A 23,883-nucleotide genomic window follows, 5' to 3' on the forward strand; every position below is an offset into this window, starting at 1 on the left:
GACTGGCTGAGAGTGACGTGAAAATACTGCACACAGTGCAGTTGTGCCGCAGGCGCAATAAGCCCAACCGTAGAGCTTAGTGGGCACCAGTGCAGGACCGATGTGCTTTCTGAATTTGCTGGGAGCCGAGGAAGGCTTTGACACATCGCTCCGACGATGGAGGAAGCACTGAAGCAGAAGTGTGATTACTGAGTCTGTTGGGCGAGTACATCACTGGTTACCTTACTGAAGGATAAAGCCTTGGATTGTGTTTGAGATTCATCATTAATATGATCACATCGGGGTTTTATTCCCGAATCTGGCTGCAGTGCTTCTGAGTGACACCGGGCGGTTTTAGTGAGAACGTCTTTGCCAAGACAAGTTTAACCAAACCGACACATCGGGCATGTGACGGGACAGGATTTATGGTTCGTGCATATTCTGCAGTTCAGGCTGGGTCTCAGGAGGCTGAACTTGACAGACAGAAAGCAACAACTGATAAACAGAACTGATAAGTCAGTTTAAGTGTTGCCAGGAAAAACTGAAAACTCTCTGATAACCGGCCAAAAAAGACTTAACTGTGTCCAAGTCCGGAGGGAGAAGCTGAATTACTTCTGATAAACCATCAGAGTGCTGCACTGCTGGTAATAGCATCTAAATGCGCCACAAACACACTTAAAGCTGCTTTGGGGCCACTAGGAGGCAGCAGGACCCTCTGTGAAGCTCCACGTGTTATCGATTTATCTTTGATAAGCTTTTCACCCACGTGTTCAGATGCTCAGTGTGCACTCCTTCAGGTCTGTCTGCTGTTCTGATATGTTCCGAGGAAAACCCCACACCTTCACACATCTGATTACTGTACTTTCCCTGCAATCGCTTCAGCTGACAGTTGAAACTCGGCTCTCTTTCATTCTGAACACGACTGATTCTGTCACTTTTCCTGTGAGTGCACGTGAGGTCTTCTAAGAATATTTCTGCCCGTGTCTCTCTGATAAGCCTTTCACTTCTCCTTCACGACTTGAACTCGGATGTTAAAAGCTCAACAAACAGGAGAAACAAATCTGTCTGAAAGTCAGAACTCGCTCAGAGGACGAGTTTAAACTCAAAGATCACCTGTGTCAGCAGCCGCCCCGCGGCTTCTCCTCAGTAACGCATCAGCACCATCTTCATTCCTCACGTCCTCTAATCATCAAGCTCAAAATCAAGTTAGAGTTTTCACTCAGGGGAGATGCACAGGGCCAGGTGAGGTCAGGTGAGGTCATGACGGGGCGTCTGCAGTGGCAGCGTTTTTTTTTTTAAGTTCTGTTTCAACTTTCAGACACTTTTCTTTGAGTTTTGTGTCATTTTGGAAAATAAACAGTGAAAAAAAGATTAAATACCTAAAGTTAGAATTCTAAATACAGTTTACAAATATTACATGAAAATCAAATCTGATTACAGTTACATTACAGGGTGTCATAAAATGTATGTAATACTCCTTCTCACACAGTCTCAGCATGCACTCTAAAGACACCTGAATCTGCAGACTCATGACCTGCATGAGCAGAAAGTCCAGCCACTGTGAGCGCGCTCTTGCTGTGCACATATATGTGGAAACTGCTCCATCTAGTGTTCATTAATGAACCGACGTGTTTATTCGGTTTGAAGATCAGAGCAGCCCGTTTCCCTAAAAGCTCTGAAGCAGCTTTCACAGTTGGTTTGGAGCGGTGTGTAGGGCCGGACCAGACCGACTCCTTCCTGCAGACTCAGCCTCACAGAGTCTTTCTCTCCGTCACACTTTACAGACTTGCCTCTATTTGATTCTATGACACAAAAATGACACCAACATTATCTGCCTCTCTAAGCACATCTGAGCAGCAGCTGTTACTCGTCACCATTTGTACTCATTGTTTTCAGCGTCCTGGTTAGGACAGAAGTCTTTGTGAAGTCTGGAGATGGTTTCCCAGATTATGTTTTTGTGACAGCCAAACAAAAGCCTATGAGATAACTGTTTCTTCTTGCTGTACATATCAGTGCTTTGTATGCAACAGCCCCCCCCCCTCCTTTCAGGAAATACTTGTAAACCAATCATCTCCTCTGGGAGACGACTGGCTTACTCAGAGTTCAGGGTTTAAAGCAGAAACACTGTTTGTTGGATTGTGTGAAACAACAGACACGGACAGTGAGAGCCATGAGACTGTTTGTCAGTAGCTTTTGTGCCTCTGACTCTGTATACTCATAAACACTTAATGCGGTACTTTGATTAAACCCCGTGAATTAAAACTAAGAGTCTTCATTTCAATCACATGTTGGTGATTTGATATAAAATCCACTGTGCTGGTGTCCTGTGACATGTCGGTGGGCCCTGTAGTGTTTGAAAAGCACTGCTGTCTTTGTGGAACTGGAGTCCAGGGGGGGGGACGTCTGTGCGGATGTGGGAGGGGAGGTGTAGGTCAAGCCGTCACATATCTTTGAAATAATCCTCAATCGTTTAAACTAAGTTTGCTCTTTATCTCCTGCAGCAGTTATCTCTCAGAGCACAGACGTACGGTGGATGTGTTTATGGACCTCCCATTGATCAGAGTGTGGTTCTTGGCGAGCGGTGATTGGCTGGTCTGTATGTCAGCAGCGGGCGCGAGCGTACGCCTCGGTCAGAGCAGAGCGCAGACAGAGATAAAGTCATCGAGCTTGAACTGCAGCAACTGAAAGTCTCTGTTTACGCAGCGACACCAGCAGCAGGATGGGCTCCAGCAGCTCCAGCAGGAACAAAATCCCCAACGCCCAGGAGCTCATGGACCAAACTGGATGTGAGTGTTTCCTCCTTTCAAGCATCTGAAGCAAGTTTGAGGAAAACTAGAGAGGAGAGAACAGACGAGCCTGGGATAAAGTTTACAGCTGTGAAAAGTCTTTAATATCTCAGGTTTTGTATGAGGACTGTTTACAACATGTATGTACAACCACACGTCGACAGGCAGCTGGGAGATATTAAACACAGCTGAGCGAGGGGAGGTTTCCAGCTGTGATCAGCCTGTAATTACAAGCACAGAATCTCATAAATTCAGATTTTATTCATGACAGAACATAAAAACATAACAAATGTTGAAACTGTGAAAATGAGCAGTTGTGAGCAACTGCTCACACTGTCAAGGCAATACACCAGACAATTACATCCACGCTCTTTGGTTCTGTTCACCAGTTCAGAAGTTTTGGCGTGAGATATGTGAAGACTTATCAAAGTGTCTGAAATGTAAAATTCCAGCCTCCCCTTTAGTGTGCTTGTTGGGAAAATTGGATGATGTCACTACAGAAACTAATACAGTCCACATGGTTTTTACTGCCCTATGCATCGCCAAGAAAACAATCCTCATGAACTGGAAAAATAAAAATAATCTTAATTCTAGCCAATATAGAAACCATCTAATAGATCACATTAGTCTTGATACAGCCTCTGCCACCACATTAGATCAATCCCTCTGGGCTCCTTTGATAGGCTCCGTCACCTAGAGGGGGTGGGGGGTCGTGGTTTGGTCCCGTCTTAGCTATTGTGATTGATGTGGAGGTTGGGACGGGCTTAGGGCGCCTGGAGGACCCCTAGAGACGTTATCCCGGGAGGGCTCAACCCGGGGGGCTGTGGTCATAACCTGGTCAGTGGCTCTGGTCGCTCTTAGAGGGTGTTCTCCTCGTGGCTGCGTGCAGCGGGGGTTGGGGGATGGTCTGTGCTGGCGGACGTAGGTTACTGGCCTGGTGGCCTGGCTGCCCCTGAGTGGATCCGGGGCAGGCGGGGGGGCTTGGGGTTCGGGGGTGCTTCGTCTCCGTGATGGGGCTCTGGCTGGGCCTTGGGGGCTTCGGTCCTAGTCGGTGTGTCGCCGAGGTTGTGGGCGGGTGGGTGCACGGGGGCTCAGCCCTGGCGCAGGGGGCCTCTGGTGCATCGGCCTAACTGGGGGGCTCTTTAACTGGCAGGGAGGTTGTTCCATCCTTGCAGAAGTCCACTCTGCAGGTGGGGGAGAGACATAGGAGAGGTGGAGAACAAACCTAACCTGGGTGTCTGTTGTCTTGTGTAGTCTGGGAGATGATTGAATGTTAGGGTGGGTACAGTTTCCTCTGCGGTGGGGTAGGGTGGGCTTCCCTGGGTCCTGTGGGGCTTGGCGGTGCTGCTGCCGTAGGCCCCGGTCTGGATGGGCCTGGACTCCCTTGCCTTGGTGGGTGCCAGAGGACGGGGGTGCCTACTGGGGTCAGCGGGGGAGCTGGCCCTAGGGAGGGGCATCTTGCCCCTCCTTTCTTTTCCTCCCCATCCCCGGCTGCCTCCCTCTTCCCGCTCCACCAAACCCACCCACACAGGTAGGGCCTTGGGGTGCGGGTGTGTCACCAGGGTGCAGGGGAGACATCCCCCCCCTCTGTCCCCTTCTGGCCACCTGTGCCTCAATTTTATTCCACAACTTAGACATCCACATTATTCACACTGTCATAACACACACATATATATAGGGCCTTGAGGGTGACCACGCCAACGGCGTCCAGTGAATGGTCTGAGTATTCAACCCTACCTCTGGCGCCGGTGCCCACCTCTCAATTTTAAATCCATGTAGACATTGAGGGTTCTCGGGAGGGGCCGTGCTAACACCTGCTGCTCTCCGGCAGCAGCACCATGCCCTCCCCTGTTTTAAATGCACTTTAGAACAACACGCAGCAACACTACACATGAGCGGGAGGAGGGAGGTATGGGGTCTTCACACACCCCCGTTCTCTGCCAGCCATCGGGGCAGGGGGCTGGGAGGAGGTGTTGGCTGACAGATTGGCCTCCCTGCTTCTGCGAGGCCTGGGGCGGTCTGCTTGCCTCCACCCCGGGGGAAAGGGTCACATCTCTTGGGTCTGGGTGCCGTTTCCCCCTCTGGGGGCGAGGGTACCTGGACCCGGGGTATAGAGTATGTTTGGGGAGTGCGATTGTGTGTACATGTGCATATATGTCTATTCCTACGTTGGATGAGTGCTGAGTGTTTGTATATGTGTGCATGAGGGTGGGAATGCATGTTTGTGTCTGTGTGTGCCTGTTTGTCTGTGTTTATATGTCAGGTCAGGTCTTAGACTCCACCTCCCTGGGAACACCCAGGCCCTCCAAAGTGTGGAGGCCTATCTCCCCTCACCACACTCCCTGCCGGTAACTGATGCACTCAGGGGTCGGTGCATTGGTGGTTCTTGGTGTCCGGGGCTGGGCGCTCAGGTATACACCAGCTTACTCCCGGTGGCTACTTGGCGGGGCCTGGTGCCTGTCGCTCGGTCAGGCCTCTTCCGGGGCAAAGGGGGCCCTCGAACCTCCGGCCTCGGGGCCTGCAGCTCGGTTCACTCTGGCACAGCTGGCTGCCGGCAGAGCCGGCAGGCGCGCCAGTGCAACCCCCTCTGGCTTCTGCTCCGTGGCTACTGGGTGACCCCTCGTCTGGGGATCTCCTCAGCCCTTCCCAGGAGGGTGGCACGGATGCCCCTCCGGTGGTACTCCTTGGGCTCTCGCACTCTGGGGTCCCTGGATGTCTGGAGCCTGGATCTCCTCCATGCCTGCTTCATGCCCTGGGGGACGGGGCTATGGCCCCCCACACCCTCTAGCAGACCGTTACATGGAGAAACCTTTTGTATACAAGCGCTGAGACACTGAGGGTTTTCGGGAGGAGCCGTGTTGCTCTCTGGCAGGATGCACCATGCCCTCCTGTGTTTTAAATGCACTTTAGAACAGCACACAGCAACACTACATATGAGCGGGCGGAGGGAGGTTTGGGGTCTTTACTCACCCCGGTTCTGTTAGCCGTCAGGGCTGGGGGGCTGGGAGGAGGTGCTGGCCGTCAGATTGGGGTCTGTGATGCGGGGCCTCCCTACTACTGCAGATAAGGAGGCGGTCCACTTGCCTCCACCCCAGAGAGAAGGGTTACACCTCCTGGGTCTAGGTGCGGCTTGCCCCTCTGGGGGCGGGAGTACCTGGACCTGGGATATAGAGTATGTTTGGGGAGTGTGATTGTCTGTGCAGTGTCTATTTGTGTCTGTCTACACGTTGGGTAAGTGCCGAGTATTTGGTTGTGTATATGGGGGTGGGAATGCACGTTTGAGTCTGCGTGCGCCTGTTCGTCTGTGTCTATATGTCAGGTTGGGTCTTAGACTCCACCTCTCTGGGAACATCTCAGGCCCTCCAAAGTACGGAGGCCTATCTCCCCTCACCACACTCCCTGCCGGTGGCTGATGCCCTCAGACGTTGGTGTGCTGGTGGTTCTTGTCGACTGGGGCTGGGCACTCATGTATGTACCAGCTCACTCCTGGTGGCCGATTGGCGGGGCCTGGGCCACAGGCGCCTCAGGCCACCCCACCCGGGGGGGTGGGGTGTCCTCAGGCCTCTGGCCTCTGGGCCTGAAGCTCGGTCCTCTCTGGCGCAGCTGGCTGCCGGCAGAGCCCGTGGGCACGCCACTGCAACCCCCTCTGGCCTCTGCTCTGTGGCTACTGGGTGACCCCTCGTCTGGGGATCTCCTCAGCCCTTCCCAGGAGGGTGGCACGGATGCCCCTCCGGTGGTACTCCTTGGGCTCTCGCACTCTGGGGTCCCTGGATGTCTGGAGCCTGGATCTCCTCCATGCCTGCTTCATGCCCTGGGGGACGGGGCTATGGCCCTCCACACCCTCTAGCAGACCGTTACATGGGGAAACCTTCTGTATACAAGCGCGCTGATCCACACGGGTGTGCACATGGGTGTTCACTGTTCGTAGACATAAACTACACCTTTCTTAGCTGCTACTTCAAAGCACATTGTGCGCTGTCTGTGCTGCACAACAACATTCAATATTTAGTATTTATTGCTGTTTACACTTAGCTAGATTAACATGATGGTGTTGTGTTTAGTATGTTGCTTTGTTTTTTTTTTGCTTGTTTTCTATTCTTTTTCTCTCAACAGGTGATCCAGGAGATTTTTTTTTCTCTTTGTCTTTGTAAAAAAAAAAAAAAAAAGAAAAAGAAAAAAAAAAAGAAACTGTGAAAATGAACCATAGTGATAAAAATATGAGCTCCTTGTGAACGTGATGGCAGCGACACGTCTGTAAAAGTAGGACAGGTCCATGTTTGCTCTCTAACATCAGTCTGTGATGGTCTGATGGAGGATTCCAGCTGTTCAGCAGTCCTGGCTCTGCTTCGTCCTCTTGCTGCTTTCATGATGCTCCAGATGTTGTCAGCTGGTCAGAGGTCTGGACTGCAGGCGGGCCGGTTCAGGGTCGGACTCTGCTCCTCTGAAGCCGTGAGGCTGTTATAGAAGCAGTCTGCGGTTCAGCGTCGTCCAGCTCAAACACAAAGGCCTTCCTGAGAAACATCAGCATGGAGCAGATGTTGCTCTAACACCTGTTTATACCTTTTAGCGCTGATGGAGCCTTTCCAGATGTGCCAGCTGTCAGTTCCATGGACACTGACGCCCACGTACCTGAGTCCTGTCGCTGTCCGCGTCCATCCCTTTGTGTACCATCTTCTGAGCAGGACAATGCACCATGTCATAAATTCAAATCATCTCAAACTTGAACATCACGCTGAAGTACCAGTGAGGTGTACCCCTAACAACGAGCCCGCTGAATGTAAACTTCAGGATGTGAACATTTTTCTTCTTTTAACTGTAAATTTAAGAAGACAGTCGTTTCAGGGGCTCTAAAGGTGCTGATGGTAAAATCTGCAGCTTCATTAAAAGCTCAGCGGGGTTACGACTCTGAGTTCTTTCACCTGCCCAGTTTAAGCTCTCTCCAAAGTGCTGAATTTAAGTCAGCAGAATTCAGACCAATATTTACTGTAATGTTAAATGTGTGAGCATGTGTACCATACACCTCATACATATATTACACACTTAAATGTCTCTGCACAGTCTCTTTGTTTGAACCACAGAATCAGTCATTAAATGTCAAAGTTTGACTTAATGTCAAAATAACTGAGAAGGAAACGTCGCGCACGTTTCTCTTCTGCTCTTTCTGGGTGTGTGCGTGTACTTGTATTTCTCCCATCGTGGGGTCTTGATTTCTTTATTGGGAAAACCCCAAAACAGTTATTGTCAATAGGAAGTGTGTGTGTGTGTGTGTGTGTGTGTGTGTGTGTGTGTGTGTGTGTGTGTGTGTGATAAGGACACTGTGGGCAGATAAACACAACTGTGCTCGATGGCTGATTAAGCCCAGATGAAACATTCGTTTTTCATAATAAGAAATATAATTATATATAATTATTATTTCTTTTACTTTGGGGCCATAAGCTATTAGTTTTTGATCCTTTCTTTTTGGTTTCCTTTATTTGAATTTCTTCTCCATTAACTTTGATGTCACAGGATTTCTGCTCAAACCTGTTCGACCCATTTGAGCGATTACATAATATAATATAATATATGCATACCCTGGATACTGCAAACAAGCCTCTGGTATATTTGAGGTATCTACATACAAGTTACTGTTGAAGACAGTCATACTTCTTCCCTCAGCTAGCATTTACAAAGACTGACTGAGCTGTTAATGTTTATTCTGTGTAAAGAACAAATCTTGTCTGTTTCAGTCTCGTCTGCTCACCTCCTCCGTCTGTACGACAGGTTTGAGAGTCTGGACAGAGACAACAGAGGATACCTCAGGTCTGTGGATGCACTGCTCACAATCATCATCCATCTTAATAACAATAATTATGTTTTTTGGAGGGTTTGTTTGTTTCCCATAAAACATCCCAGATGAGTTTATTTTCTTTTATCCGTCTGCGTCAGAAATATGTAACACTGCTGTAGCAGCGCTGCCCCCAATCTCACAATCACGGGAAAACATGAAGAAACAGAGTCTTTCAAGATACTTCAAACACTTAACTCGAAATAACACAAAACAAAACAACTTTGCAAAGTTCCCAAAGATGTTTCTAGACAACCTGCCGAAACTCTGTGTGACCTGGTCAAAGACCAGACTTAAACTTCATCAGATCACTCTGAGAAACAGGAAGTTGGAGGACTAGACTCTGATTGAAACCAGTTCAGCACCTTCATCTTCAGGATCTCTTTCCCTGATGTGTCCAAACATCAGCGGTCACACAAAGTGTCAACAGGATGAATTCAGGTTTCCTAGAGTCACTGTTGTGTCACTCTTTAATGTCGAAGTTATTGCTGCTGGCTCCAAAGCCCGAACGCCAGCCCGTTTGGGATCATCACTGATGAAGACAGAGAGTTATACTTTTATTTCATTTTGGCTTTTTGTTTAGCTTCAGGTTGTTTCCAGAGCAGTTTTTTTCCTTTCAGTTTAGATTTCATTGTTTCAAAATGTTTACTTTTAGTTTTTAGTGTTATTAATGTTAGTTTTAGTCTTTTTAATTAATAATGTAATGAGGGCATACGTGAGAGGTATGATTTAGGAAAATCAGTCCAGAAAATATAAAACTATATAACCTTTTGAAAGCAGCGGCTCACAGTCCTGAGGACATTCAGCGTCTCGAATAAACACGTCCGTCAAAGTCTCATCAGACAAATAGTGATAACATTTAATCAAAGTCTAAAACTTCTTCTCTATCTGAAGTTTAGTTTCTAAGTTCATGAAATCCTTTCAGGTAGTTTGTTTACGTCTAGTTTAAAATGTTTTTTCACATGTAGTTTTGATCTTTAGTTAAGTTTGAGTTAACTATAATAACCTTGCTTTAATATGACCACTCTTAAACATCATGCAGGCTGAAAGTAGAACGTTTGCTGAAAAACAAACAGGTCATGTATCGATGTCATTTCTTTATAAAAATCTAAAGATTTAAAACAAAGCCTGTGAGACTCTGAGGGACGTCAGTGTCCCAAAGCCTCTGACTGTCTGTCTCCTTCTGTGTCGCAGCCCTGACGATTTTGAAGCACTCGGAGGTTTGGCCATGAACCCCATCGGAGGCAGAATCATAGATGCCTTTTTCTCTTCGGGGTACGACAGCCTGCTGTTATCAGAGGAATCGCTTGTTTCTGTAATGACAGAGCATGGCCTCCGTATTCCAAGGACTGTTACATCAACTGATTTGAGTTGCAGAGGTCTAGACTCTACTGCAGTACTGTTTGACAGGCACTGGTCAGGTGACACTGTGAAGGGTAAACAGGAAGTATTTCTCTTCAGCACGTCTTTCTCTCCAGACAGGATACCGTGGACTTTTCCTCCTTTGTCCGGATTCTGGCTCATTTCCGTCCAGCTGACAGAAACCGTAACAAAGAAGGAACACAGCAAGAGCTCCCCAACTGCAGGACCAGGAAGCTCAAATGTGAGTCCAGGTCACTTTGTTTTGCCTTTTATTTTATCTTTGCATCCAATAAAGAAAATAATGTAGAAGCTGCTCAGTTGCCTTTCAGCTGTATGATCTGGACCGAGATGGGAAGATTTCCAGAGAGGAGCTTCTTCAGGTCTGTATCCACTTATTTGTTGCACTTTGAGACTTTTAATTTCTTCTCCTCATCCCTGACAAGTTCATAGTTCCTTGCCATGCACAGAGACTCTCCTGTGCAGTCTGTCTTTGGTGTGTGGGGGTCTCAGTCAGGTCTTCATTGTTTGGCACAAATTACACACCTGCAACCAGGACGCAGGAGCTCATACTCACATTTGGCTAAGATCAATGGTTTTTGCATGGCTGCAGAATGGAGGAAAGTGAGAGAAGAATTTTTATTTAGCTGAAAGAAAACATTACCGAGCCCCTCCTACAGTATAAAGCTAGCCCATTGGGGTGATTATTATTTTAGAAAACTTGTTTAAAAAAGAAGTAGCAGGTACTTTGGCTGATCCCTTATTTCCAAAGTGTTTCCCACAGCAGATGGAGCCACGTGTGGATTTGGGACTGGCACTAGAGGAAAACAGTAGTTTGGCCCTGCTCCTGTACTTGAGCTGGTTTTCTTTTGTATGTGAGGTGAATGTGTTAACCATTACACCATGGTTTAAATACAAATGGAAAAATTTGAGGTGTTTTTGTGCTCAGTGAACATTTTTGCCCTCAAAGAAATCCTCTGTGGCGTTAAGCTAATTTTAGTTTTCTAGAATCAGAAAAATAATCGTGTGTCATCTGCATAGAAAGGTCCACCACTCGCATGTTCTTTAGTTCTGCAGAAAAACGGGTCTCATTTCGATCAGCATCGTTGGTACATTATTAATACTTGTGTTCTGCGTCTTTCAGGTTCTGCGGGCGATGCTGGGGCTGCAGGTGACGGAGGAGCAGCTGCAGAGCATAGCTGAGCGAGCCATTCAGGAGGCCGACCTCGACAAAGATGATGCCATCTCCTTTGACGAGTTCAAAAAGGTGAGACTCTTACCTGCTTAATGCTGCATCTGATCAAAAATCTGGGCTCTAATTCACACAAATACAATAATAAATGTATAAAATATACTGTGTGTGGTGGTTCAAACACCTCTCAAAGCTCACACATGATTTAGGACCAGAATTTATTTCTGTCTGAGAAACAGAAGAAGAAGAAGAAGAAGGGACTTTCTTCAAATCAAATTTATTTAAAAAGTTATTGTTGTGTTCATTTGTTTTTCAGTCACTGGAGAAAGTGGACATTGATACCAAGATGAGTATCGGCTTCCTGAAATAAAGACACAACCTGCTAAGAATTTACATCAGCATAAAGATCCCAGCAGGAAACATCTGCAGTTTGAGATCAGCTCTCCAAACCAAACTGGAGATCTGGTGGATAGACTGATGTTACTCCTGTGCACGCTGGGCTGCAGCTGGATTTGCAGTGTTCATCAGCGTTCCCGTGAGCCAGCATGCACAAAAGCAGCACAGACCCTGAATGCAGTGCAGTCACGCACCTGAACACACCTGCGACATGTTAACAGTCTTAAAAGGGAAATAATAAAGTTTTATTAAAACCTTTTAATGGATCGTTTTATTTAACGTTTAATTAATGTTTGTTCATCAGTGATGTCATGAATCTAAAGGCTGAATTTGTCAGTAGGTTTCCGAGCTCTAGCTTTGTGTGCATTAATAGACATCTTTATTCTCTCAGTTTCATTTCACGACACGTGTTTCTTTCCCTGCAACGTCACATTTGGAAAATGCACACAGATCTGTCAGCATGATTAGTTAGATGATAACCTTTCCCCTCTTTAATATCCTAAAAAAGGTAAACTGAAGTTAACTATAGAAAATTAATAATGTGAAATTAATTCAAACATACAGGTAAATGTGATTAATAAATGTAAATGAACCACAAAGTGTTTTCAATTGAAACAGCAAAACCTAATAAATAAATTGATCTGTTGTAAAGTTCTGAGAGCGATTCCCTGTGGCGCCCTCTCTTGGACATACTTGGTACTACTTGGCCACACAGTGGACCTTTTATTTGCAGTGTGATTCTGAGGTGATTCCATGTTTCAGAAAACAGCACGAGCATAACAAAGGACGGTGGGGGTCGGTCGGTTCAGACGTAAGCCTTGGAGCCGCTGGCGTCTGAGGCCGGAGCTGCTCTGTAGATGCTCTGACCTTGGCCGGTGGTGGAGTAGTAAGAAAACTGCCTGCAGGGGAGCAGATGGACGTTAGAGGGCGGAGCAACAGCTCAGCCATGTACATAAAACAGATTCGGTCACCAACTTTTTAAACTATATACATACTTTATATAATCAGATTTGTGGTCATCAGCTCGTCTGTTACCTGAAGCGCTCTCACCGTCAGGGGCGGCTCTAGAAGGGTGACATGGGGCGGCAAGTGCCACCCTAAAATGATCCCTTGCCACCCCAAGTGCCACCCCAGTTTTGCATATGACAGTGTTGTTTATTAAAATAAGATAGCATTAACAGTTTGAGCGTAGTTACAGTCAACAGTGAATATAAATGCTAAAACTGAATATATTGCAGAGTGTTCCCCCCCTCCACCGTTAACAAATGGTTCAGCCCATAGCAGGACGGCTTTTTTCTTGTTTTCAGTAGGGAGCGATGCTTATGATTGTGCCAGAGCACATTTTGAACAACACCATGGGAATTTCGGATTTTACACAGGTGGTTGGATGTTACAATCTGGAAATGGAAGGAAGGTGAGTGATATTAACCCTCTGTGGTCCACGGACACGCTGCACCTCCAAATCACATGACTGATTTAAGCTGACATAGCAACAAGCTGCAGCCACACTGAGTCTCTGTTTCAGCCGACATTCAAAGTTCGGACTTCAAAGTTTTTAAATTTTAATTACAGGCCAGTAAATCCAGAGTTATGATAATATATATAAGCCACGCTTTTTTCTAAATGCAGTCGTCACGTTTTTGTGTGTTTTAAGCGTTTTCTAAGGACAGCGCGAAAACAGTAAAGAAAGGGAAAAAAGCCACGTCTTTCCTATCGGTGGAAAAATGTACCATGTCGACCAATTAAAAAATAAAAAGTCAACATGTGGGATTTGGTTGTTTAGGAAGAGGGGAGAGTTTGGGAGTGACGGTAACGGCAGCGAGACAGAGCGAGCGGGTGTGTGTGTGAGAGAGAGAGTTTTTAGATGTGGGAGATTTGTGACGTTTAGTGTGGAGTGTATACTTAGTGTATTGTGTTGTCTTGTGTAGCTGTTCTGTTGTGTAGTCGTTTTGTTTTGTGTGTTAGTGAGGGCACTAATGAATGTCACAAAGGCACATTTGCAATGTAAACACTGTGACTAAGTAGAAACCCAGCGGAGTGATACACCTCCTGTTGTCAGGCCTGCAGGTTTGTCCCTGTGCTGTTCTGTCTTTTGGTGGACAAACTTATATGTTTACAAAATGTACAATTTATATTTACTCAACATGTCTGTGGGTTTTTACAGTAAAAAATACTACTAGGATTTTAAGTTCTTTGTGTGATTTCAGATCAGTAATACTACTGTTAATAGTAATAGTAGTACTAATGCAGTATGTCAGTGAAAAAAACAACTAAATTCAGTTGAGCTGAAAAAAATGACACCGAACAAGGCAAGGGGGAAAAAATAAAATGAAACAATTTGAGGGTGAAATACAAACGTAAACTCAAAAATGTCCGGTTGTATTTCAGACCTCAGAGGGTTAATCCAACAAATCATGAAAAATTAGGTTTAAATTTTTGTTCATGACAGTGCAGATTTCTGACATTTTGTGTAATTTAAGCTGTAACAATGTGATTGATTTCTAACAAAACACAGTGAAACTTAAGTTAGACTTGTGTTTGTTAATGAACCGCCCCATGTTGTGTAGCTTTCTGGATTTTATACTTATTGGGCTACATATTTATTTATTATACAGGCTATACAGTACATAACATCAAAACTCACATGTTTTATGTAACTAAAGTGTGTAATTATGTGGGCTACAGACAATAATTAAATTATAGACTATATTTATATGAAAAACGTGTATACTTACTGCATTTGAATCATTTTAACCATATGTAACCACCCGCATATTTGGGGGAAAAACAGGCTTTGATTTTGCCACCCCATTTGATTTCTTTGCCACCCTCATGCCACCCTAAGAAAATTTCTCTAGATCCGCCCCTGCTCTCACCTGCACAAAAGCTTCACTAATATGCAAAACTCCGGAATAAAAACGTCAGTTACTCAACACTCTTTGCAGCGTTTCATTTTCTTTCTTTCTTTTTCATTCTTCTTTATGATAATATAGATTCGGAACTAAGTGGCAACATCTGTACAATGAATCCTGCAGTTCCTCTAACGTCCACCGGAGGCTTCAGCAGGGAGTCCCATAGACTCCCATGTTAAAATGACCAACTTTACTTTAGAAATAAGCATGTTTACAGCCTGATACAAACTTAGAATTTGTTACTGAGCATTAAATTAGGAGACCATGATGGGTGTGTATGTTTACCGAGCAGGTGGGCTGGAGGGAGTAGTCTTACTGGAGCAGCAAAGCATAGAGCCTCCCAGTATGGCCAGACCAGCGGCTGCCCAGCCCAGATACAGACCAGTACCCAGCTCGAACCTGCAGCACAAACTCTAAAGATTCAGCAGCAGGAACACACACACACTCACTCACTGCTGTGTGTGTGTGTGTGTGTGTGTGTGTGTGTGTGTGTGTGTGTGTGTGTGTGTGTGTGTGTGTGTGTGTGTGACTCACCGGACTCCTCCGTAGAGCGGGTCGTAGAAGTCGTTGATGACTCTGGCAGCGTACCAGGACACGGCGATCAGAGTGAAGAGACCTGAAGAAAAGCACAGAAGCTCAGGATTCAGTTTCCAGCTGCTCGAGCACCAGTGTCTCTACAGATCCCAGAACTTTGCAAAAGCCTCGTTTTAATCTGAATATTTTTTTTAGATGTTTGTTTTCAGTTAAATGAGGAATAAAGATTATTCCATCCTGAATAGTGATGTGCACATGCAGCGATATCTGTTCTCTAAATATCACCATTTCTTCTTCCACAAAGAAACACTCTCAGTGAAGCCGGCAGTTCTGATCATAAAACAAACACAGACTTTATGTCATCATCATTTACACGTTCTGTCTACGTCGACATTTCCTGTACGACAGCCATAATTTGAAAAAAGTGAAATTGCAGCTTCCAGTTTTGTGCAGGTTTAACTGCAGGAAGGAGAAACAAAACGAAAACGCTGCTTTTTTACAGGTTTGGGGTTTTTTTCTGCTCCAGTCCCGAAGCCTCGTACCCGACAGGATGAAGAGGATCCCTCCACTCAGGACGATCTTGGCTTTGACCTGCTCGGGTGTTCTGCCGAGTTTGGTGCATTTGAGTCCCAGCACGGAGACGATGATGGAGGTCAGACCGAAGAGCAGGGACAGGATCATCAGAGCCCTGCAGGTCTGCAGGTGAGCTGCAAAGCATCATTACAGGTAAATGAACATGTTCCTCACAATGCAGAACTGTGATCGTACAGCTTTACAGTTTTTGCAGATGTCTTTTCCCTTTTTATAAACCCAGTTTATCTTGTGGGAACAAGTCATCATCTAGTTCCCACAACATTAAGCAACATTGTCCTCATGGGACTCATTAAAGGGCCTGTTTGCATAAGTTCATGAACAAGCTGTTACTTTGTTTGGGCAGCAAAAGATAAAAACTCACTATAAATAAGATATCTGACCTCTCTTATTTCTGTCTCAGCTCTCAGGCAGAAAAAGAAATGAGTTTTTTCCCAAAACTAATGATCTCATAAATTAATGAAAAATAATTGTCCTTGCTGTGGACCTTTTCCTGTGCTCTGATTGAGCCGTCATCATAACTCCATAATAGCGGATGATGATTACGAAGCAGCCGTTCTCACCCGACAGTCCCAGCACCGTCTTGAACTTGCTGCACTGGATGGACCCCATCGAGGTGGCAGCACAGCTCATCCACAGGCCCTCGAACTGCCACTGGCTGGTGGTAACCGACTCCGACTGACTCCTAATCTTCCACACCTGGTTGGAGGTACAGCTGGACTGCAGACACCAGGACACCACGCCCAGAAACAGACCCACAATCTGCAGGCCCACCGCCATTCTGCTCAGCGTCCCCGCACACACCCGGAACACCTGGAACACCTGGAAACACAGATGATTTTGAAGAAGGAGGAGGCACGAGCTGTGGAGTTTGTGGAGTTCCTCAGGGCTCTGCTCTCAGTCCGCTATGTTTTTGGTTTACTTGGTACTCTCACACACAATCTCGAACATGAACAAAAAGGATGACGCCTTCGTGTGACATCTGACACCTCCATGAAGTATCAGTGACTGAAATTAAGCTGAAATTAAGCTTACTAATCTAAGTAGTATTGAATGTTGTGTTTAATATTATTTTATACTTCTTCAAGAACTCAGATAATATTCTGAGCTGATACTAAAGATATATGTGTATTTTTTCTATTTTCGTTAACAGAACATAACACAGGAAAACAGCACTCGGATCAGTGACGTGGACCAAAGTCCAAAGAGCAGCTTTGACTTCTGTGTTTACAAAGTTTACTCTGGGCTGTCTGCAGCACAGAGAGTAAATCACCACTGATGGACGTGCTGCACGAGGTCACTGTGGGAGGTTTCCAACCAGTTTGTAAAACACAAACTCAAATGCAGGCGGTCGACTCAAAGTTAACTACGATTTCCCATCTCGGTGTGACTCCATAACACGTGTAACAGGATTTCATCAGTGATTATAATAAAAGTATCACTGTTGGGACACTGTGTGATATACACTCGCTGGCCACTTTATTATGTACACTTTGCTAGTACGGGTTGGACACCCTGTTTCCTTCAGAACTGTTCTCGTTCTTCATGTCTCAGATTCAACGAGGTGCTGGAAACATTCCTCGGGGATTTTACATCCATGATGGGAATCTCCCATTGCCCCACACCCCAAAGGTGCTCTGCTGGATTGGGATGTGGTGACTGTAGAGGCCATTTGAGTTAAAGAAACTAATTTCAGGGAGATGAACAAAGAGGACGTATCCGTCCCAGCAGAGTGTGCATCCACACTATCGTGTTTTCATTTAAAAATAGGAACTATCTGCCCCAGAGGAGACGTGAAGCTCAGATTCAACCGTACAGACCTGTCTAAACGCACACATCACCTGAGCCAGTTGTTAAAGGCTAAAGTGCAGCTAAAGGTTTGACGGCTGGAGTCTGATGGATCGGTTCTTACCGTCGGCACAGGTTTGGAGGTTGTGGAGAGGCCTTCTCCAGGGTTTGTGTCTCTGCAGACGTCGCTCAGGTTGTGTCTGCGATGTGAAGCGCGGCGGTTTGAAGCGGGTCTGATCGTCTGAGGTCTGCTGCTGTTCAGGGTCGATGAACTCTGGGAAAGGCCAAACTGTCTCTAAACACACATCAGTATCGACATTCAGGAATCCCAGAGTTTCACCTCCCACCGTTTGTGATGAGCTGGTTTCAGCCGTCAAAGATAAAGCCCTGCTTCCATGCAGAGGTGGGACAAAATATACCAAAAAAGGAAATCTGTGGTTTAAAAGTCCTTCAGAGCCTTTTTATTAAACTGAAAACAGCAGGTTTCCTATCCTGCTGCAGCAGCTCTTCTCTCTGTAAGGCTTTGACATACAAGAGGACCAACAAGAGGTGATCTTTTATCTGGGAAGTCCTTCCTTATTTTAGTAAGACGACTGCGAACAAGCTGCAGTGATTTTAACGGCAAATGTTCCCTCAGGAGGCTCAGAGGGTTCGCACACCTCGCGCCTCCTTCGTCGAGTGTTTGGTTTGAAAAGCTCCAAATGTTTTCAGCTGCTGACAGATCTGGAGTTTAATACTCCGATTCTCTGGATGTGGGAATATGCTGTTTGTATGAAATAAGAAGTACCTCTGTGCTGCTCTAAATCCCTCACAGATCATTCAGCATCACCGAGGTCTCACAGATGTGCACGCTCATGTCTGATCTCAGTTGTGAATCAGTTAAAAGGTTTGAATGAGTGCATTTTATTAAAGAGACATTAAAAAAGTGCGAGTCTCTGAGGGAAGGTCGGTCTTTTCTTTACTTTGAGGTGTGCAGTGTTCATATCTGAGTCTCGTTCATCGATTTCAAAAACCAAAATAATCTGTCACAAGCTCTGGTGTGCTGTGCTTCAGCTGCTCTCCTCTCTGCGTGCTGTTGGTTTGTAACAAAGAACGAGTGTGAAGCTCTGCCTTCATTATCAGACCACTGCCTACACGACTGTGGGAGCAGGTCCCTACAGCTGAACAAAGACTGTATCAAGACAATGGCTATAAAGGAGTTGTTAGTATTTTGTTTATTTGTTGAAGCCTGTTGGTCCTGTATTGTTTTTGGTCCCTTTGTTTTAAACTTTGAATAAATCTCAGAAAATCAGGTTTTGATCAGTTTATTTTTCCACAACACAAATATCATCGAGTCTATTTTAAGAAAGTTAAACCCACGAGCATCACAAGGCTTTATTAAAGCTGTGAGCCAATCGCCGCAGGCGTATGACGCTCTCCGTGACGACCCTTCAGATCGCGCTCTGACACCATCAGTCTGATCTGTTGGTGGACTTCAGCCTGTTTGGCAAACACGGTGTTTGTTCAGTCGTCCGGTTCGTTCTGCAGCAGCAGCCAGACTCTAGTTTCACAGACACGGCGTCCTGATGGGGTTTGAAGTTTCACCTGAAGTAGGTGGAGCTCTTTAAGAAGTCTTTTACAGATTACTGAGACAAAAAATCCCTCTGACTGGTTCTCTCTGGGCTGTTTGTCACACGATCAGCCGACAGATCGTTGCTGTAAACCTTTGTGCCGCGTTTGTCTTTGTCTCTGATCAAACTGTAAACAAAAGCAGGCGAGGAGACAACAATGGAATCGTTCATGTTTTATAAATACGAGTCTTTACTTCGACTCCGGCCTGTGCCCGGGCTCCGTGATTCTCTCTGTACATTTTATACATCTTTACATGTTACGTTAGCATTTTATTCCCTTCATTCTCTGCGTTTCGGCGTCCTAAATGGCGCCTCCTCGGTCCCCTCCGCCGCCGCCTCCTCCTCCTCCCGGTCCTCTTCGAGTTCTGAAGTCGTGCCAAAGTTTGACGAAAGGTTCTCGGTTCTTCCAGATCAACTCGTGGCCGAACAGAACGTACCAGCTGAGGAGAGAAGAACAAATCTGATTAAAAACATGTCACCGCAACGTCGTCACAAAACAGAATAAATCAGTTTTCCAAATATCTCAACGTCCAAAACACGTCAGCGAGGAGGCCCTGGTCCCGCTGCACCTTTCTACTCCCTACGGGCTCCCTTTCTACAGCTCGTGTCTACAGTCTCGCTCTTTTCTTCACTCAGGAACACAAACAGGAAATCGACAGCTTTGCCTTCACACTTCCGCTTCTACTTATTAACCATCTAATCCAGAGATGTCAAACATAAGTCCCAGGGACCAGAATCGGCCCGGAAAAGACTGCAGTCTGGCCCACCGGATGGCTCTGGAAAATGTCAAGGAAGCCATAAATTTTGTACTTTTAACTGTATTTTCACATTTTACAGCTGTTCCTATGGATACAGACGTCGCCCACAGCCATTCACACTAAACCAACGTGATTAAGTAATTAAGTTCAACAATTAAGTGACAGAAAAGCTGTTTTTTCCCACCATCTAATATAGAAAATTACTGTAAGAAAGTAAAAAAAAAACTTCTCCGTGAATTAACAAAGAAAATTAAAATTAACCTTTAAAAATAAAAAATCGACTAACTTGCTAACTTACATTCCAAACATGGCTCCTCCTAAATGAGCAGCATGGTCGAAAAACCTCCATCCAAGCACCAGGCCTGCGGTATCCATGGCAACAATGGCCTTGAGAGCCTGCAGACAGACACGGAAACAGAGCGCGAGTTCAGTCAGGTCAAAGCCAGCAGGAGGAGCTGAAGCTCAGGTGGGTTGCAAAGCAGCTTGCAGATGTGCAGCAGCTGCAGGTGGGCTGATGCAGAAGATGAAAAAGAGATCTCTGTCCCCAGGTAGACTGAGCGAGGAGAGGGGTGGGTGGGGTCTTACGTTGCCAGCAGTGAAGGTGAACATGGGGAGGAAGATGATGGCCAGTTTGGCTTCAGGTATTTTGGTACAAACAGCGGCGAGGATGGTCATGATGGCGCCAGACTGAAAACAGAAACAGGAACTTCAGGCTGTTTATTTATTGAGAACATTTACAGACGTCCACCAAAGAAAACTAAATCGCTCAAAAGAATCACATCAGTGTGTTCTCACTGACCTCCTAAAATCTAACCGTCTCTAAAATAAAACCATAAAACTGACGTGACTCTGACCGAGCTACAGTTTGACCTGTGAAGCAGTCACTCACCGCTCCGAGAGACGGGCCGAACCTCCCCGTGGCCATCTTGCACACATAACTGACAAATGTAGAAATAACACCTGAAAACGAAATAAAATCAACGTCACACTCATAAACAAACACAGATAATCTCAGAGATTATACCAGAGTGAAAAGCACCTGCAGACAGGTACACGGCCATGAACTGCTCTCGGCCCAGCATGGAGACGGCGCTGGTGGAGAAGCTCCAGAGGACGTACATGTTGGCCGCCATGTGGAAGAATGAGAAGTGACTGAAGGTGGAGAGAATCATGGGAGAGCACAGAGTCCCTGCGGGGCAACAACAAACAGCCACAGTTACAGAGGCTCAATCAGAGACCCTGAACGCATCGTGGCGGCGGTGGCGAGACTCACTGGAGGCCGGATTGGCGGTGAAGTATCTGATCATGAAGCGCTGCAGAGACGGCACTCTCCAGCAGCAGAACACGATGGCATTAGCAGCAATGATCCCTGGGAAAAAAGGAATTCAATCCAGCAACCCATGTGAAAGTTCAGCGCTTTGCTCGTAAGCACTGCGGCACTGACTCACCTGTTACCGTCCTCTGGCCCTCACTCAGGCTGTTCCACCATTGGTTGATCTGAAACACAGACAGCCAATTAAGACTCAGATCAAAGTGTGGGTGGAGCCCGGTTACAGGTGATGACGTCGAACCCTCACCTCTTTGCGGATGTCTCCTCGTTTCTGAGGTCGCACCTTCTCCAGCCAATCGGCTCGCAGCTCGTCAAAGTAGCTCTGCACTCGAGTCTTGAGGGACTCGTACTGCCAGATGGCCGCCGAGCCGAAGGAGCAGCCTGTAAACTGACATGGAGTCAACACCTGTCCGTGACATCATCAGCGGCATCATCGCCACCGAAACAACATCACCTACCCCGATGGTAAAGACGAGCGGCCTGACGAGCCGGCCAAAGGCGCGTGGGGGACTGGGCGGCGCTTGATGGTCCCAGTGAGGAGCGGGGGTCCGGCGCTGGGCCGCGGCTTCAGAGGATTCGCTGTGGGCGGGGCCTAACTCCTCTTCCACCTTCTTGGACTCGGGTTTCCTTGCAGCTTTCCTGAAGCCGCATCTCTGCTGGAAGCTTTGAGGCCACCTGGTGGACAGACGAGGAATCACAACTGTGAGAAAAAAGTTCCCTTTAATGAAGCGCCAGCATCCTCCTGCCATGACCACAGACAGGAAACACAACCTGAACCTGAATTCTTCTCAAAGGCCACAAGGGCCAATCGCTTTTGGAGAAAAGCAGAAAATACTTTTTTTTAAATCTCGATCCCATGACCACATTTTTAACAGCAGGAAGACTTTAAGCCCAAATATCTGTCAGGAACTCCTCGGGACACTCCGGTTTGAACGCTGCAAACATCAATGAGCTGAAACAACGCTGCGAACAGAGGGGATCAAAATTCCTCCACAGTGACGTGAGAGGCTAAAGTCACACAGAACCCATCGCTGCCAAAGGAGGAGCTGCATCCCAATGGAGTTTGTCACACAGACGTCCTCATTTTGGCTTCATTTTTGGTAAAGAGATGCGGACACGGTGGAATGTGTTACCTTTAAATGCATTCATCTCGATTTAAGACATACGAAGCCAGTTCAACTCACCCATCAGGCTTCACTAACCCCAACACCGGCGGTCACATGAAGCTGGTTATCAACTCGCAAGGTTAACCTGCAATTTGGCAACATTTGACCAATCACACTGACTAGCGTCACAGCAGCTGATTTTACAGAGGAAGTGTGAACTATAATAATATAAAGACTATAATAATACAGAATGTAGGAAACACAGCTGCTGCAGATAAATCAGCGGTGTGAGAAGAAACGCTCTGTGTGCTAGTTTAATGTGTAAAGCGCTGCGTGCGTCAGTAAGACAGCTGTGAGAATAATAAAGTTTAGCTGTTTGAATGCAGGAACGAAAATTTATTTCATTAAAATTATCTTTACATTTGCATAAGAAAGTTTTAATTTGTATTCTTGCCCAGGCAGCACTGATGGTTTTTAATGGTTTGAGAGCAGGCAAAAGAATCCAAACGCAAGCTTATTCTACCTGAGACTGATATACAGTACAAAGCGATGAGCTGATTTATAAATATAAATGTTTACTGAACAAAAAATGTTGTTTCCTGTCAAAAGGCAAAAATAATTAAATGAAAAAATCATTAATAAATAACCAAAGGAACAAAGTTGTATCGAAGAATCTACATTTATTACTGACGCTCCACACACACAGGAAAGGCGATGGTAATTTCTGGAGATTTAATTGGTCAGTAGGTGGTGAGCAGGTTGTGTTCACAGCACAAGTTACCATGGTGATATACCCCAGTAAGAAGTGAACCATCTTCCTAGAACAGAAAACCCAGGTTTAACCCTGAAGTTACCTGGGAAAGAGGAACTCCTGCTTCACAGTACAGACTTCTGCCAAGGACCAGACTCAATTCATCTTCCTGTGATTAGATAAAACCTTGCCGCTGAGAGTGGGTGTACTTTCTTTTTATCAGGACTGTAAATGCACCAGTGTGTCAGAGTATAAACATCCTGCCAACCTTTTAATTATCTAAGGATTAGCTGCTGTCTCCTTTTACCAGCAGGCCTCAGACTGAGCAACAATCCCAAAAACATTTTTACCACAAACTTCTGGTTTTATGTCACTGATCCATTTAGTAACTTTTGGTCATTGGAAGGGTCCGAGTGGACTGCCTATGGATTATAAATAAAGCTACATAAAGCAGCACAGGTCAGCTGGCCACAGGAGATTAACCCCTGGGTTTTAGGGCACCGACGGAAGCAGCGTCCCTCTGCACTGAGCGGGAGGGAGGACCTGAAAGAGCTTCGGAAGAACTGCATGTAATGGGCATGTATGTAAGGGGGCACACTGGGGTGTTTAAATAAGACAAACAGCTTTACATCACCGGATAATTAAATAAACACACACACTCAGGCAGCTCCCCGCTTGTTAGCAGCGGCTAACGTTAACCTGCTAACAGCCCGTTGATTCTAAACTGTCCTTGAAGCTAACGGAGCTAACTCCGGCAGCGAGGATCTGTCTATCTGTAACCCGAGATGGGCTGCTCGCCCCCGCCTGTGGGGACTGACCTGCCACCCCTCACGGAGCTCCGTAAGCCTTCATCTCCGGTCAGTCTGAGCAGGACGGAGCAGCTCCTCCACGCCATATTGGAGCCCGGTGACCCCGACAGGTCGGCCGAACGGCCGCCTAGCAGTTGTTCATTTCCGGGTCACCA

General features: G+C 46.3%; 3 protein-coding genes across 5 annotated transcripts; 1 reads left to right on the forward strand and 2 right to left on the reverse strand.

Moving 5' to 3' along the window:
- The first annotated feature begins 2,611 nt into the window (after nt 1-2,611).
- Nucleotides 2,612-11,790, forward strand: chp2 (calcineurin-like EF-hand protein 2). 3 transcript variants are annotated; one of them, XM_063493786.1, is made up of 7 exons: nt 2,612-2,765; nt 8,495-8,567; nt 9,787-9,867; nt 10,075-10,195; nt 10,284-10,334; nt 11,096-11,218; nt 11,460-11,790. In XM_063493786.1, the coding sequence occupies exons 1-7, from the start codon at nt 2,699-2,701 to the stop codon at nt 11,511-11,513; spliced, it is 570 nt and encodes a 189-aa protein (XP_063349856.1). In that variant the 5' UTR covers nt 2,612-2,698; the 3' UTR covers nt 11,514-11,790. The 3 variants fall into 3 exon arrangements, with proteins under 3 accessions (XP_063349856.1, XP_063349855.1, XP_063349857.1); XM_063493785.1 differs by having other exon boundaries at nt 2,615-2,765; nt 10,071-10,195; nt 10,273-10,334; nt 11,460-11,782; XM_063493787.1 differs by having other exon boundaries at nt 2,651-2,765; nt 8,529-8,567; nt 10,071-10,195; nt 10,273-10,334; nt 11,460-11,783.
- Nucleotides 11,791-12,216: 426 nt separating this feature from the next.
- On the reverse strand, nt 12,217-18,106 carry LOC134641382 (claudin-1-like). The gene is made up of 6 exons (XM_063493784.1): nt 17,489-18,106; nt 16,140-16,398; nt 15,528-15,692; nt 14,986-15,067; nt 14,737-14,850; nt 12,217-12,438 (listed from the first exon to the last, which is right to left on the reverse strand). The coding sequence occupies exons 2-6, from the start codon at nt 16,354-16,356 to the stop codon at nt 12,345-12,347; spliced, it is 672 nt and encodes a 223-aa protein (XP_063349854.1). The 5' UTR covers nt 16,357-16,398; nt 17,489-18,106; the 3' UTR covers nt 12,217-12,344.
- An 866-nt stretch (nt 18,107-18,972) lies between these two features.
- On the reverse strand, nt 18,973-23,866 carry parlb (presenilin associated, rhomboid-like b). The gene is made up of 10 exons (XM_063493322.1): nt 23,738-23,866; nt 21,521-21,737; nt 21,310-21,450; nt 21,181-21,229; nt 21,006-21,101; nt 20,772-20,921; nt 20,622-20,692; nt 20,318-20,419; nt 20,031-20,128; nt 18,973-19,414 (listed from the first exon to the last, which is right to left on the reverse strand). The coding sequence occupies exons 1-10, from the start codon at nt 23,812-23,814 to the stop codon at nt 19,276-19,278; spliced, it is 1,140 nt and encodes a 379-aa protein (XP_063349392.1). The 5' UTR covers nt 23,815-23,866; the 3' UTR covers nt 18,973-19,275.
- Nucleotides 23,867-23,883: the final 17 nt, after the last annotated feature.

This window comes from Pelmatolapia mariae, linkage group LG14, assembly GCF_036321145.2.
Source record: "Pelmatolapia mariae isolate MD_Pm_ZW linkage group LG14, Pm_UMD_F_2, whole genome shotgun sequence".
Taxonomy (NCBI): Eukaryota; Metazoa; Chordata; class Actinopteri; order Cichliformes; family Cichlidae; genus Pelmatolapia; species Pelmatolapia mariae.